Source organism: Syngnathus typhle, linkage group LG9 (genome assembly GCF_033458585.1).
Source record: "Syngnathus typhle isolate RoL2023-S1 ecotype Sweden linkage group LG9, RoL_Styp_1.0, whole genome shotgun sequence".
NCBI classification, from domain to species: Eukaryota; Metazoa; Chordata; class Actinopteri; order Syngnathiformes; family Syngnathidae; genus Syngnathus; species Syngnathus typhle.
In genome coordinates this window covers 10,830,139-10,846,100 of record NC_083746.1, presented here as the reverse complement: position 1 = coordinate 10,846,100, position 15,962 = coordinate 10,830,139, and the positions used below count along the sequence as shown (strand labels likewise).

The following is a 15,962-nucleotide window of genomic DNA, read 5'->3' as shown; positions in this document are numbered from 1 at the left end:
TTTATCAAATTAATAAACATAAACAAAAAACAACCAACAGCAGGTTTAGAAAGATGATCATCAGTATATTGAACAATATTTCTCACTATTGTTCATAATGCGACCTGGTCGGCTGTCAACCGATTCCTTGGGTGTCCAGTGAGTTTGACAGTTTAGAAGTGCATTTTTCCCCCTCGGAAGTGCACAAATATTACTCGTGGAAACAAGATGTCACGTTTCAGGGCAGCACCGAGGTGGGCGTGACTTTGGGCGTGACGTTAGCTGTGGTTTATCGTATAAAAAGTGAAGCGAGCAGCTTGAAGGGGAAGTGTTGAACATTTGTTAAAAGATGGTACAACAAGGCAGTAAAAGTGGCGGAAAAAGCGGTCGTCTGCTTAAAGGTGGACACCCTCCCGCTGGTTGGTATTTTTTTGCATGCACTTTAGGTCTCCGAATTTAGATCGTTTTGGTCGCCTCGCAACTCGTTTCGACGTACTGAACCTGTATTGTTACAAAATTGCCTTCACTGGCGCGTTATGGGATCTATGTGAATGTAGTATACCCCGCTTGCATCTTTTCTATTCTTTTCAAATGAGCTTCAAGTTTACCCAATAGCTTTAGGCAAGATCGTGTTTTTTTTTGCACGTTTAGTCTAAAGCAATAGTTCAAATTGTTTTTTTTTTGCATGTTCTATCGTGAAATTTACAAGTTTTTGGAGTAATGTCTACGAGTGTTTTTTTTTTTTTTTACTTGGGTTGGTTGGGTTATGATTTAGTTGAACAAAGTGTCGGGCAAATCGAAGTTGTGCACGCGTGTGACGTCACTACAAAAACAAACAAGACGGTAATGGCCATTACGTACAAAACTTAAATGTTCTCACTTTCTCCCAAATGTATTATATGTTGTATTCTCACCAGTGAAGGCTGGAGGCAAGCGAGTAGCCAAGAAAGGCTTGGAAGAGGCCAGCAGCAACCATGGGACTCCGGAAAAGGAGACCAAGAGGCCTGACAAACCCAGGTAGGTATGCTTCCACAAAACGAATAAATTAGGAAAAAAATGTATGAACATTCCTAGTACTAATTAATAGTTTATATAAAAGTGTTGAACCAACTGACTTTTTTATGACCAGATTTTGGGGTTGCTTGGCAGCTGGTGCACCAAACTGTGGTCAGTGAGGTTTTTTGTTTTTGTTGCCTCAGGCCTCTGCCCAGTGCCAACAAGATGCAACAAGTGGGTCTTCTTCTGGCAGGAACTCTCGACAAGGTATCCCAAAAACATATTAATGTTTGATTTGTGGAAGATTGAATTTCCAACGGACGTGAATGCTTCATGCAATATTCTTACTTTTGTATTTTTAATCTTGTCAGTTGAGTCACGACTTTCCAGAAACGCCTGTGAGCGTAAGGCACAGTGGGGTGCGACCCGCTGTGGAGAAGCCCCACTCTCCTCGAACCTTCTGCATCCAGCAGCCTAGGAAGTTCTGAAGGATGCCTTTTATGCTTTGGAGGAAAAGAATATATTCTCTACAATTACTAAAAGTCTCACCTTTTTTCTTTCGTGGCTGTTTCATGGTTTTGTGTGTCAAATGAGGATTTTGATGTTTAAAATCTATTTTTGTTTCAACATCTTTGTATTACTTGGCGTGTTAAACGTTCAATAAAAAAAATGGATTCTGAGATTGTTTTTGCAATACCTCACAATGACCGCTAGGTAGTAACAAATGACGACACTAATCTTGACGACGATTTGTTTGTAGTCCTTCACAATGACCGCTAGGTGTTGACAAATGACAACTATACAGAATTTTATCAAAGAGATGCCAAATTACATGTATTCACTGCACAATACCTATAAACCTCCACTAGATAACATTATTTACTTAGAAGTTTGACTTTAATTTCGTTATGCTATTGATAAAAACATTGCGCAATGATTTGATAATAACCCTGGAAGAAATTAATTGCTCTTGAGTTTTTCCAGAGCTGCATATTTGTGTATAACTGGGAAGTGAGATGGAAAATATATTAGTGTTTGATAAAACCCTCAAAGGTCAGGCAATTAGCAAAAAACATTTTCATCACAAGATGTCGCTATAGACTCATGTGGAGTCTATATCAGTCACGGAGCTTGAATCACCTGTTCGTACCGGTCCTCGATTTACGATGAGTTCTGTTACAGAGACGACGTGACACAAATGTAATTAAATCCATCCCTACGCTAACGCAGTTAAGTCATAGCCAAACCAAACATATTTATGAAAATATTTTCTCGGCCACAAAAGAAAACAAAAGAATAATCGATTCATTGTGTGACGTTTGTTATCTCGAAATATTGTCGTAAACAAATTAATCTGCAACTTGTCATTGTTCAAGGGGAGGAGGCTGAGGATGATCCGGGGCAGCCCGGCCGGCCGGCCGGCTGGCCGGCCATTCAACGACAGATGACCTCATGCTAGGAAGGAGGAGGAGTCTATCATCGGCAGAGTCTACCTTGGTGCTGGAACAAGTGGGAACAGACTTTTTCTGTGTGTGTGGAGTTATTCTCAACTACAGAGGGACGTTAGCTTTTCTTTTCCTTTTTTTAATGAGGGAGAATACTCACCTAAAATTCAGCAGGTAAGACGTTTATTAGGTTTTCCTAATTGTGACGTAAACGTTAAAAATAGCGAGTAGGTACTGGAGGCGAAATGTTGGGGCATGCCCAGCGGAGGTGCCGTCACATCCACCGGGGACTGACAGCAACTTTGGGGGCTTTACGTCGAAAGTGATTTGACTTATTTTTCTTAAACTAATTGTCAAAGGTAACATGGTGTTTTTTGACAGAAATGTTATCTTTTACAGCTTGACATGAAGTTGGTTCGGGGAAAGTTGTCGGTCAGGTAGCGTCTCCATGAACACGCATGCAGGTCAAAGTGAATGAAGCTAATGTTAGCATGCTAAATGAGCTCTACAAGTTGCTCAAGTCCTTATTTATTTAGTTCTGTTTTACTAAGGAGTTTGTCGTTCATATGTGTGTCCTGATATTAAACGACACACGTATTACAAAGACCTGATTTAAAACAAGCCACTCGTGTTTTACCTACATTATCAAATGTAACGTTTTTAAATGTTTGCCATTCCGTTAAAGTGACAAGAAATAATACATTTATCAGTCAAGTATAGATAGATAGATAGAGCTTTCGAATTTTTTGAAGCTGTAGCATGTTTGTCCATAATGAAATATATGTGGTACACATACAAACTGTTGATAAAAATACTTTCCTAAATTCACTTATTAGTGACTAATATGGAAAGAAATATCTTTCAAATACAGCTTTTGAAACCCTTCATTAACTGTCTATTTTGATGTTAAATGCCACCCAGTGATTAGAAACCACAATGTAACTGACGCATTGCATTTAAGACTATTAAAACCAGTCTTGAATTTCCACACAGCGTCAGGCTGGCTCCCGGTTGACATGGAGATACTCAGTATTATGTTTCCACCAGCACCGTTTCGGAGCAATTTTACACTGATTAAGGAATTATTATAGTGCCCGCCTGATGCTTCTGCACTTACCACAAAGATGTGGTATTAGCACCAGAAGAGACTGAGTGCCTTCCAGTCTGAACATAGCCTGGTTCCCATGGTCCCCGGGGCCAGTTGGCCCCGAACAGAAGCTGGCACCAGAGTGGCATTGTTATGGACGAGGAAAGGGACTTTAGTGGATCGAGTGACCTGATTGACGGCACACACTGAGCTCTTCATAATGGTCAAGATGATGAAGAGGATGGGGAAAAGGTTCCCACAGAAAGTTTGTAGGACAGTAATATCCCAAAATGGGTTGTCGTTTTCAAATTCAAGCAAAACACATGGCAGGTTTAATTCTTTCCAGTTTACGGTCGAAAAACAATTGGAGGATGCCCGGTGGGATACACTCGAGTCTTTCAGATGTTACTTATTTTAGGTGTTCTCTTTTTGTTTCCTGTGTTGATTGGCTGTCGACCAGTTCAGGGTGTAACCTGCTTCTTGCCCAGAGTCAGGTGGCCTTAGAGAAAAAACGACCTATTGTATCTGCTTAGTTGGCTCAGTCCTCACGAGCAAAGACGTAGAATGGCGTTCCCTCTGAGATCAGCACGAGCGTGTGACGCGGTAGATGCAAACACTGCGTGGAGGAATGGAGCAGCGCAGTGTGAAATTGCATAGCCTCAGCGTGCGCATAGTTGTGGCAAAAAAGAAAGTGGAGAACAATACACGGGAATGCGTCTGTAAGCTCAGATGTTGGACTGCTTGCACTCAATTTGACACGTCTCATAAAAGCTTCCTGACCAGTTTTTCTTTTGTTACTTAAGTGAATGCTGAAGTCGTTAGGAAGGCAGACATGTCAGTAACGTGTTGGACTTGCAAAAAAAAGCAGTTTTTTTTTTTTTTTCCTCCAGGGAAACTTTATGTAACTTGTAAAAGCAACTTGTTAATATTTCACTCTTCGTCAAATACGAGGCTTCCCGAGAGGCAAACGTTGAGCTGAGTCTAGAAAGCAGTTTCCCCATGACTTTTTTTTAATAGTTGTGGACTCCCCGTGTTCATTAGCACATAAATCGCTCGGTGAGTTGTTAATAGAGGGATGGCCAGATAATTAGCTCCACTTAATAAGTGAGATTCCCACGAGGTCTGAAGAGCCATGTCGTTCTCGCCGGAGGATGTGTGAGTTATTTGACGTGGGAAAAACTGCCTCACCACCTTCCATTATCCTTAAATATACGTTACACGAAAATGCCGCCTTCATGTTGGTGATTACCCATGGCTGTCTTCATTTGGATGTGCTGCATGAAATATGATTTTGATGTGGAAAAACAAAGTAGAATGTCTTGTCCTGTCTGTTTTAATTTCAGGTTGAAGGAGCGTGAGATGTAAGTTTAAATACGGAGAAGCCTTTAAAATATGCCTTGACACTTTGGAGGCTGACCGTCCTGGGACTGGAAGAAATTGCCTTTCGCACGCTGTCGCGTAGTCACCGACAGGCATAAATTGACGCATCAATCACGTCGAGGACAGCGATTGGTGTTGCCGTACCATTCTAATTTGCCCCAGTGGACGGTGTTCCTTAACTGCTTTGGAATTCTGGCAAAATAGTGCTTTGTTTTTGTGTGGCATGTGAATGTTTGTGCTCCATGTTGTTGCAGACACTTGAGATTTTTACCGGAATGTGTCGCTCGCTACTACGACGTAGTCATTGGTTGGCACATTTGTGTACTTTTACGTCCAACGTTCTTCTTTGTCTTGTTCCTGGCGGAAAAGACGTCAGCTGTCTTGAAGAAGGTAGCTTCTTTCCGTTACAAGCGCATCACCGCCCACGCGGCAAAAATGCGAGGACTTTAATGGGCTCCTTCCGCACTTCGATCTTTTTGTTCTCGGACTTTCACGCTTGGTGTGTCAAAATCAATTTGGGCCTTGAAAAAAAAAAAAACTGGGTCACTCACAAACAGCCTCAGGGTGGAATTGATCCAGTTGCAGGAAAAGCAACAAGTGGCAAGTTTAGCGCCTTTCTGCTTTTCAGATCTGCTAAAATAGTGATAAGGATTTCATAACTGATAAAAGGCTGCCTTTATTTATCTCATGTTTACTATTAAATTGTCGTGAGGGCACGTTGACCCGTCCTTGAGAACAAGCACAACTGTTTTATGATGTTTGAGCTGAGGGAAGAAAGAACACTCCGATACCAAGCCCCGATACTGCTAATTCCTTTGATGAAAATAAGATCAAAATCATTCTCATAGCAAGTGGAACATTCTTGGGTGGTTGTAGAGCTGAGGAAGTTGGAAGGCGGGGCTGGGAAGGATGCACTTGAGCCCAGACCGGTAGACCCGTGACATAAAAATGTCTGCCCTTTGTTCTTTGCCTTCCTTTCACTCCGGCGTGAATAGCCGACAATGGCCCACATCAAGACGGAGGTGTCCTTCATACCTGCTCTTCCTCCGTTCGTGTTCCTTAACGGGCCATTGTTCACGCTCGGCCGCAGCACCCGAGTTCGGGCCCACTCTTTTTCCGGCGCTCTTCAAAGAAGTCCCGAGCTTCCCACAGGCGCAACTCGTATCGGTTGCCGGAGCGCCCCGGCGCAGGTTTCTGATCCGCGACCTCAATGTGCCCCTTAGCGTGACGCTCTAGCATCGTCCCCGTGCCAGCAAACTTTGGGCATAGAACCTATAATTACACATGAAAACGCTATTATTAATTTTAGCAGCGGAATTGGGATTTGAGGTTTTATTTTGTCCGGGAGTGGCTTCAAAGTTTTACTGCCGAACCTGGTTTTTTTTTCGATGCGGTTGGGTCACACCGATCATTTGTCAATATCCATTTGTTGTTTATCATTGGGTCAAAAAGTACGTGACTCGCTCAGTAGCTGAATAATGAGACAGAAAAAAAAATCTGTCTTTAAAAGATTTCAGTCTTACTTTACTGCTGCATGACTCGCGTGCAGCAAACCAGCTCTGGAAGAAAAAAAAAAATCGCCCACCAACATCGCTAAGCACAACAACTGCATTCAATGTCATGCTGATCGTAATTTTCATTAATCATTTATTTTTTTATCTCTTCCTGCGCCAGTCTATCAAAACGTGTGTGATGGGTCGCACGCCGCTGCTCTGGCCTCGTTAAACACCGGCTATGACGACAGCGGCAAACTTAAATGTAATTACTCGTAATTGGCCATTAAGAAAGCCGTGTGAGAACACACAGGGTGAAAAACATTACGTCGAGGTTGATCCGAGCTTTGGTTCGTTCGCTGTCGTCCCTAACAGGGCGAAGCAGGTTTGTACACGATGCGCTTCCTCGCCAGAGGCATCTGAGATCAGCAATCGTGTGTGTGTGTGTGTCTGTGTGTGTCTAGCGGTGAGCTCTGATAACTTCTCAAAGCGAGACGGCCCCATTAACCGCACGTCACGGCAGCATTGTGCAGGTGTCGTTCCTTTCTTCTTCACAATCGGCGGCGGATTTGAACTCCGTCAAGACAGCGGTGACCCGATATCAAACTCACGTGATAGCCTGAGGCGCAGCCCCGGTTTCCTATTTCGACACTTTTGAAGGCAACGTTCCCAGCGAGCTGCAGTTTGTCGCTTTGGTAAAGTTGCAAACTCTAACGAAGTGTCTCCTCGAGATGTGAGTCGCATTTGAAATGTGGAACTTTACTGTTGCCATTGGTAACAGAACGTAAGACTTATTTGTACAAGCCCTCTAAAATCTTTCTTCAAACTGAACTTGGCCTGACCAGATCTGGGTCAACCCTCCGTGTCCCTGAGCAGACCAAGATAGAAAACCGTTGGATAGCAAGACTCTCCCACAGCAACCGTAAGCCGTCTGTCTGTCCATCTGTCTGCAGCTGAGAATGCCTTTTGTGTTTAGTTTGTGAAAAGCGAGACCTTATTTGGACGGTAGCGTAGCTCGCCGCTACCGTTCCAGCTTCTGATTGGTCAAGCATTTATTTACTGTTGTCTGGACTCTTACTCACGCTTAGGTAAACAAGCACATAATGGCCGCACCTTGCTACGTCGCTCGCTGGCTGGTGAGTAACCGGTGAACGCAATCTCAAACGGTCAAGTTTAGTCACACAGCGTCAATTACACGTGGAATTCGGGGCATTTCAGAGTTTTCCTTCCTCAGCGAGATAACACCACGAGTTGTTTTTTTTCTTTTTTTCTGGAGACGTGCTGAAGCATTCTTTCCGTGTACTCTTGCACCGGTGGTGACCTGCACAATTAGGAATGCTGTGGGAAAATGACCAGGCTTGCAATTTGTATTTTGTTTGTTTTTTTTGGGAGGGGGGGACAGCACAATAATCTTGAAAGTGAAGAAATCCTGCGTCAGGTTTGCTGAATGATGAAATTTCACGTTTTTGTCTTTTTCTTTTTCTTCAAGGTCTCATCAGGGAAGATTCCAGGAGTGTTGCTATGTTCAAGGCGGTTCTAAAGAAGAACAGAGACGGCAAAGCAAGCAGGAAGGATTCAGGTACGTGGAAGATGTGAAGATGGACATCGTGATCTTCTCAAAACATTTGATACCTGCCTAATCTTTGTACCCGCTTAAACTCATTTCAAACCTGCCCCTTATTAGTAAATAGCATAAAAGTGACTTTCCCAGCCAAGTGACCCAATCAGCGATTTTACAAGTTCAGCAAAATGAAAGTAAAAACGATTTTTCGCTCCATTAGCTCTTGTGAGCCACACCGGGCCTCTTAAGTGTGTTATGAATTGGAATCCAAGCAGCCTGTGACACTTTAATCTTTTTATCAATTCACTTTGCTTTATACCGAACAATGAGGCGGACACAGTATTCCCGCCGAGAAGGAACTCGCCTCCGTTTTTTTGGCAACTCTTCCGAAATGCGTCAACTAAACAAACAGAAGCGCCCTTGTGTCATTTTCCTTCGAGTCCAAATGACTCACAATCTTCCCGCGCTTGCCCCGATGTTCTCGTGTGACCATTTTTGCTCCGACTGCGTTTTGCGTGCCCGCGCTTGCATCACGACGCGGGCGCCTTTCACCACCAGCCTGCCGCGTACAAAAGATACAACGAGCCTTCCACCGTCGCTGTTTTACCCCTCGACGCTTAATACCAAGCTTGATTTATCATCGTATCTAATTGCGGCATGCGCTTACACACTCCAAGCGCGAGAACGACAGCGGAGTTTTACAGCTTCTTCATTCTTCCAGTTGGGGATCATCCGTCATGTCCCGCCGACCCACCCTGTCACTCTTTCTCATGGCGGGACAATAAAAGCAGGCGACTCGGTCCTCTTGGTTGTTTAGGGCTCTCAAGACAGATGAGAGGCCTCCGGTGGCCTTACGTGAGTGAAGGCGCCTTACGTGAAGGCACCAATCGCGACGCTTGCTTCTATTCTTAGATTTGGAGCAGGTCACTTCCTGTACAACAGCTAGTCAGTAAAACCTGATCCTGAAGGTTGTCCTGATCAAATATGGTATTTCGGATATTTTATTTGCCCATTAATTTAGAAGGGATCGGAAGAATAACGGCGATAAAAGAGCGACCCCCTGACATGGCGGCGGCGATTGAGTGGAGAGAACTTAAAAGGAGTCAAGGAAAGTCGGTTCCCATGCCAGATAGCAGCGCAGTCATTAGGCTTCCTTTGGGATCGCCACATTGCCAATACCACAAAAACACAGCGAGCTAATTTGGTCTCTTAGAATCCTCCTCCCATCTCTCCTTGGCCTCTTGATTCCCTTCTAAGTACGGTCCTTTTTTTTCTTTTTATAGTGTGCCATGGTGGAAGTGGGATGCTGGTTTGTTGGGGCCTGTTGCCTTTGATGGAAACATGCACCAAGAAGGGATTTGTTTCAGAAAATATTTAGGGCTTGATGTCTCTTTATAGTTGGAATCTTATTAACTCATTCACTGTCATTGACGAGAATAGACGAGATGCTAAATGAGTTATCCCAGCTTTCTGACCAAATAGTTAACTTTGCATAGAATGTACATTTTTTTCCAAGGCGTGATTTGACTTTCCATTTGCATTTCGACTGCATCAGGTGTAAATCTAAAACTGGGGGGGGGGGGGTGGGGGGGTGGTCAGCTGGACGACCAAAGTCTGTCATCCCGTACATATGTGCGAGAGGTGGCAGATCACAGCGGACGTTTCAGCCCCCTGCTGTGGTTTCAGATTACCGCCGGCACACTTTCAACTGCTTTGCACATTTAAAGTGACATAATCGCATAAGTCAACAGATGTAAGCGACAATTAAAATGTCCTTTTTGATGACACTTTTTGCGGCAGCGGGGTGGCTTTTCTCTTCTCACAAGGCTGCACAAATTGCAGCCCGGGCCGCCTCGCTTTCATCATCCCGCACCGTCCAAGACGGCAGGGGGTGACTTTTCTACTTAAGCCTAAAATTTAATGAGGGCCAAGTGAGGATAAGCAGAGCGAGACAAGAATGTGAAATTAGCTTGCTGCTTTTAATGACTTTTTATGTCTTGTAATGTCATTTTTAATGGGGCCGGTGGCTGATTTGGAACAACCTCGCCTACATTTTCCAAAGAAGGTGAAAGATGAAGGGAATATTTATAAGCGAGATAAGCAAGTCCCCTTGAATGTGCATGTAATGAATGTGTGTGAGTGTGTGAGCAAGAGGAACCCATTAAGCACCGCAGCGACGTGTTGCCTCAGCTGTGACTGGTTCTTGTGCTGTCTCAACAGTTTCTCGGGTGTTTTGACACGAAACAGTGACTCGTTGCAAAAAGCTCCGACTCATTTGCTAACTAAGCCGGACTTTCATTTGGAGCTTTATACTTTCGAGGGCATTCACACAGTAATAAAAAATGAATGAAAATAACCAGTTGACCATCCATGCAGAAGGTCCTTTTGAGCAGTTTGAGGACCTCCCTGCTTTTTTTCCAAACACAGGCCAAGCTCTGCGTAGGTTCCGCTAATGCTACAGTTCTTGTATAGACATTGTGTGACTTAAAAAAAGAAACACGGTTCCGAACAAAGTCCGCCCGCCGCTTCCAGCGTCGCCTTGCCCTCGAGAGCCTGTTCTGTCTCCGCGAACAGCTGGGTGGTAGCCTCTCTTCAAGCCATATCTACCACAGCCATTTTAAGACACACTCCCTCCTTGTACTGTGGTTTCTAAAAAGGGATTTCAGAAAAACTCCCTCAAAGTCATCTTCACTTTATTTGGAAACTAGCAGCCCAGCAGGTGGACGAAGGAGTAGGCTGCTCTTTTCTTGATGTTATTGCTAGATGAGGCATTATTTAGTTGAGGAAGTATCAAAAGTTTGTCACCTTCACCCCGAGGCACGAAGAAGAGGTGTCATGAACGCTTGCATGGCATCCTGCCAACCGCATCGCTTGTCATACTCGCAGGACATAAATTGTCATCCTGAGCACACGTGCTCAGGCCAGAACTCATTAAGGTGCAGATAAATCATTTTGCAGCTAAAAAAGTGTCCAAGTTGTCTGCATTACTCATAAACATCGACTTTTATTGACTTTGGTGTCAACTTCCATTTTTTACCCCCCTCTAAAATGTGTGGAATGGCGCTCAGGCTCATGTTTGCTTTTCTTTTTTTTTTGTCTCAAGTCATGTTTGACTAGATTTTTATCTCCAGACTGTTAAGGTAAGTCTTTATTAATATGGCGTAGAAAAGAATGCAAAGGATTTTACAAAGAGGACCATTGAGTGCGAAGCAGGCTAGCGAAGCCAGCAGGCAACGATTTAGCAGGGCGTAGCTCAAACCACATTTTTTGGTTACACACACATTCATACATAAACTCACATACATGAACACACCCACAAACCTCAGGTGTATCCACATTGGACACGCCCTGTCTCTCCTTTTTGAAAAGCAAAATAAGGGAAGTCGGTGATCCCGGCCGACCAGTCTCGCTATTTTCCGTTTGACTCGCTTACAGCAAACATTCAGGCCTCGTACGGTTACAGATTGAGGATTAACTAAGGCAGGGGTCACCAAACTACGGCCCGCGGGCCGGATACGGCCCGCGGGACCGTTTAATCTGGCCCGCCAACCCTGAATAAATTGTATTATTAAACTTTTTTTTTTTTTTTGCTCATTTTGCCTGCAATGACTGCGTTTCCCCAGTAGATGGGGAAGCGCTCGCCTGCGCATTTACTACCGGAAGCCGTGTCAGAAAGCTCGGTGCACACTCACAAGTGCGTGTACGGACATGGCGCACTCGCGCTCTATTTGTATCAGTCCCGAATTTAGAGCGTGGGCTGTGACGACAGCATTCTTGTAATTTGCGCGCTGAGCTTTCAGATGCAGTTTTGCGCTAAAGCCACCCACAAACCTTCCCCTGGAATCCTTCCGTTAAAATGTCGCCCAAGTAAAGCAGTGCCGAGCGTTTAAAAGAGTTGCCAATTTGGCTCGACGTACGCGACGTGACGTTCAGCCACATGAACGTCAACATCTACCCGTCACAGATCGAGGTAAACGGACCAACACCTCGGATCTCGCCTAAGAATTGCCACAACAAATTTTACTCCAGACTATGACGCACTATCAAACTTTAACAAAAAAGACAGCAGTGTCTACAAGCCTACTGGAACCTACAAAAGGATTATAAGGAAGGAACACAAGAACTTTAAGAGACTGCTCATATGTGTCAGAGAGGTTCTGCTCTGACAACTGAGCTGAACTTTTATCTGTTAAGATTGTGCATGGCACAACAGAAAGTTAATGTTCCATGTTTTTTTTTCTATGAAGAACCCAGAGAGAGTTATTTAGTTATTTATTTCCTGTTTTTTCTGTGAAGAACTCAGAGAGGGTTTAGTTATTATTTATTTCATTAATAGTGTTATTATTTGTTTCCTGACTTTTTTTCTGTAAAGAACCTGGAAAGGGTTATTAAATAACCGTTATTTGGTTATGTGTGGCTTTCTGGAAAACAATAATTTTTTTAAGCTCCCCTACGATCGTCACACTTTTTCTGTTACAAACTGCCACCGGCCCGCCATCAGAGAAGGGAAAGGTTATGTGGCCCTCACAGGAAAAAGTTTGGGGACCCCTGAACTAAGGCATCTCGCATTTGCGGTGAATTGGAAGGACCAGCTACTCTCTTCAAAAAGCTAAATTTGGTTCGTAAGACACTGGGCGTTGCGTTCCCTCGTGACCCTGTGACCTGCTAGTGGGAACATGGCAAAGGACAAGAAGCCAAACAAATACAAGGGTCTCATTTGAAGCGAGGGGTTATGTCATCCACGACACACCAGTCGGAATCCCGTCCCGTCCTTAACACCTACTTGTCGGTAGTCATGACCAACGTTTTGTTACATCAAAGAGAAGGCACAACTTTTATCAGTTTGCATGCCTCGTTTTTTGCGATAGCGGTGGTCACGGCGGTTCATCGGGTCTGCAGGACACAAGCCTTTCTAATTACACCGTGACCTGCTTTGGCAGACACATTCCTTCTGTCTGATCTTGCGTTTATTTCCTTCATACCGTCAAGATTTTTTTGGACCGTCTCACTAAGAACTCCAATGTTTATGCTTTGTTGGTTCCAAGTGTTTTTTTGGAGTGTCTTTGGAGAGGTCTGACTTTGGGGAGGGGGGGGGGCTTTCCCGTCTTTCAGCATATCTGAGTTTTTTGTAAGTGTGTCTGCAGATGAATGTCTTGCTATGCATGGCTCAGGAGGATTTGAGGCAGGTTGAACTCGTGACCTCGGTTGCTTTTGTGCCCAGCCGCAAAGGGAGAAGGGTTAGTGTCGATTGCAAAGAGGCGGAGTTTGGATAGAGTCCGCTCACATCTTAATGTTTACATCTACTGCGTCCCAACAGTAATTGTCATCGAACAGAAAGGTCAAGCTTTTACAATTTCAATGCGAGAGAATTGTATAGCCGCTGCTGGGTTAAGGGTAATCTGATTTTTAAACTATAATTTCACCAATGTGCGAATTGAATTCAAATGACCCCGTGGGGTGATCAAGCTAGTTACGATTGACACCAAACGTTCTCCGTGAGTTATGTTTTGTGAATGGTGGGTGCAAGGCTGCAGTTTTTACCATGGTCCTTGTTTGTTTATGGGATTTGGCTGCTGGGGTGGACAGCTTTATAGACACGTCCATTCAGGGTTGCTGAAGCGGCCGTTGCCCGGCAGCGAGTGGCGTTCTCATGACCTCACCTGGCCCTGAAGAAAGGAGATCCGCCTCCAGATCTGTGCTAATGGCAATCAAAAGCGCCTCTTACACGATAGCAACATGAACTCCAGTCAGGTTGTAATTTGCCAAGAAGTAGATTGCAGTCTTCAGAATCCAAATGGCATGTGTCACTGGTGGTTCCAAATGAAGATTTGTTTTAACTAGATTGTTGTGTAAAGACATTCTGACCCAAGTTTGAAGGGAATGTGTGAAAGTTTTGGAATGCCTCATTGACAGATCCCAGGACCTCCTGGCGATGCTGACGTTTAGGTTACTCTGTGTAAGTTACAATGGCATGTTCTGTTTGGAGGTGGGCTCGCTCCTTTGCCTCCTGTGTGGTTTTTCTGCTGTGGAAATGATGGTGTTGAAGTAAACCACGTGCCAGTCTAAGCACAGATTGAACCTCACGCAGAATGCCGCGGACATTACAGCAATGTTGGCTTTCTGGAACGGATTAATCCAATTTACATTGTGTTCTATAGGAAGTATTGTTTTACTTTTTGTACAAGTCAGTGTGACTTCTTATATCTTTGCTAACAGCAGTTCTTGAACTTTTCTGGCAAACCTCATACTCTCAATAAAGTGAGCTCCTTCTCGCCTTAGGTGATTGAAAATGAGAAGATTTGGATCAGTTCTCATCTTCGTTTAATTCATTCAACTTGAGTGCTCTGCCATCATCCATCTTCTGTTCCTTTCAAGTACAAGTCACTTTCTTCCCATGGCCATTGAGACTGATGTTTTATGAGGAGATATGGGAAATGTCACAGCGAAACCCCCTTCTCCTCATCTACACCTTCTCTCCGACCCCCCATCCCCCCAGCCCACCCCACCGCCCTCCCCGTCCTCCCCTGAGGCCAGGAGGAAAGGCATTCCTGAGCACAGGCCACTTCAGAGCTGCGGAACAGAGCCGCTCAGTCTTTTTGTTTTGATCTGAAGCAGTCTGCCGTCATGCGTGTCATTCCTATGTAGCATTAGCTCCCCTTAAAGGAGCAATATTACTTGTATTCTTTCGGCAAATCAAAGGCAAGATGAGCATTTTACGGCTTCGGGAAGGGTTCGCACACTGCCTGTTGTGTTTTTCCAAGGACCACCGGCATCGATGAGTTCCGAGACGGTTGAATAGAATTTAATAGTGGTGTTGTAAATTTATGGATGCGTTATACAAATATAGGCTAAGACTAAAGTACAAAGGCACAAAAATGAGAGAAATCGTCTTTGAAACACTGCGCTAGTTATTTCAAGTGATCCTAAAGCACATATTGAAGTCTTTTAATTAGACGGATTAACATCTCATTAACCCGCCCGTCATTAGAGACTTTCACTGAAGACCCTCCCCCAATTTCTCGCCCCTCCCGACCGGTTCTGTCATCCCACTGTTGATGGTAGTGTGTTAACCCACGGCAGCTTTTGTCAGCGTGTCACCGGGCTCTCGGAAGTACACAGGGAAAGCCGCATTGGCGCTCAGTCCAGCGGGGGAAATCGTGCTTTGTTTTGTCCCCTGAAAGAATTTGCATTCATTAGAGCCTTTTATTCATGTTCTTCTTTTTACTGTATAATGAACTTGCACTGCAATCTAAAATCATCAACATGGACAGTAGGTTGCTCCTCTTCACCACTCTCGTGGTTTTGCAAGCAGCGTGTGTTCCTCCAAAAAATGACGTCCTTTTTCGGTGCCATCACAAAAGTGCCATTTGCGTTCGCCAAGGGCACCAACGCAACCCCAAACCGAGACAGAAGCCATTTTCTGCACTTGTTGGTCCTTTTTTTTTTTTTTTTTTTTTTTTATCTTTGGTCACTGTTCATTTCCCCCATAAAAAAAAAAAAGACATTTGACCGCGGTAAATGTTTCCACTGTGCGTTGGTCCATCATTGCCTCCGGACACAGTTTACTTAAGGCCTTGAGCAAAGTTTTTACTGGCGTGCGTTACTGCAGCTAAATATTGTGGCGCTTGACAGCAGTTTTCTAAGTAACCCAAAACCCTTGTGGTTCTATCATCTTAAGATGACTGCCGGTTGTTAACGCAGTGTTGTGTCAGGGATCAGAGATTGCAGATGCTCTTGTGGCCTTCATACATTTTTTGATTTGAGACATTCTTAACGATGCAGTACGGTGGCAACGTAAAGATCCTTGGCCCGTCGTTAGTCGGAAATTACAAGGCCTCTCCTGAACGCCGCTTCGGAATCAAAAGCACATTTCGACGAGTCATTCATCTTTACGATTCAAGCGGAGGATCACGTTGCTAGTTCACAGCAGATTTCAATGCAGAGAAAGAACAAGACTTTTGAAATCTAGATCACCGACAGAATGCGATGATGCCGTCACACTAGCGAGACGAAGTGCTAAA

At 44.3% G+C, this 15,962-nt stretch overlaps 2 protein-coding genes across 10 annotated transcripts in view; both read left to right on the top strand.

Moving 5' to 3' along the window:
- Nucleotides 1-256: 256 nt before the first annotated feature.
- dap1b (death associated protein 1b) lies at nucleotides 257-1,655 on the top strand. 2 transcript variants are annotated; one of them, XM_061286965.1, is made up of 4 exons: nucleotides 257-398; nucleotides 897-996; nucleotides 1,191-1,242; nucleotides 1,347-1,655. In XM_061286965.1, exons 1-4 carry the CDS (start codon nucleotides 329-331, stop codon nucleotides 1,461-1,463), a joined length of 339 nt encoding a protein of 112 aa, XP_061142949.1. In that variant the 5' UTR covers nucleotides 257-328; the 3' UTR covers nucleotides 1,464-1,655. The 2 variants fall into 2 exon arrangements, with proteins under 2 accessions (XP_061142949.1, XP_061142948.1); XM_061286964.1 differs by having other exon boundaries at nucleotides 1,179-1,242.
- A 716-nt stretch (nucleotides 1,656-2,371) lies between these two features.
- tanc1b (tetratricopeptide repeat, ankyrin repeat and coiled-coil containing 1b) overlaps nucleotides 2,372-15,962 on the top strand; it is a 51,972-nt gene continuing 38,381 nt past the window's right edge. For 4 of the 8 annotated variants that reach the window (XR_009715831.1, XR_009715832.1, XM_061287931.1 and 1 more), the window contains exons 1-2: nucleotides 2,372-2,594; nucleotides 7,870-7,959. Coding sequence is in view for 6 of the 8 variants with exons in the window: in XM_061287931.1 (XP_061143915.1) it covers nucleotides 7,902-7,959 (58 nt within the window). In the remaining 2 variants the exon portion in view is untranslated. Of the gene's footprint in view, nucleotides 2,595-2,687; nucleotides 2,780-7,869; nucleotides 7,960-15,962 lie in introns of those variants that run through there. The other 4 variants (XM_061287933.1, XM_061287932.1, XM_061287936.1 and 1 more) reach the window with 2 other exon arrangements.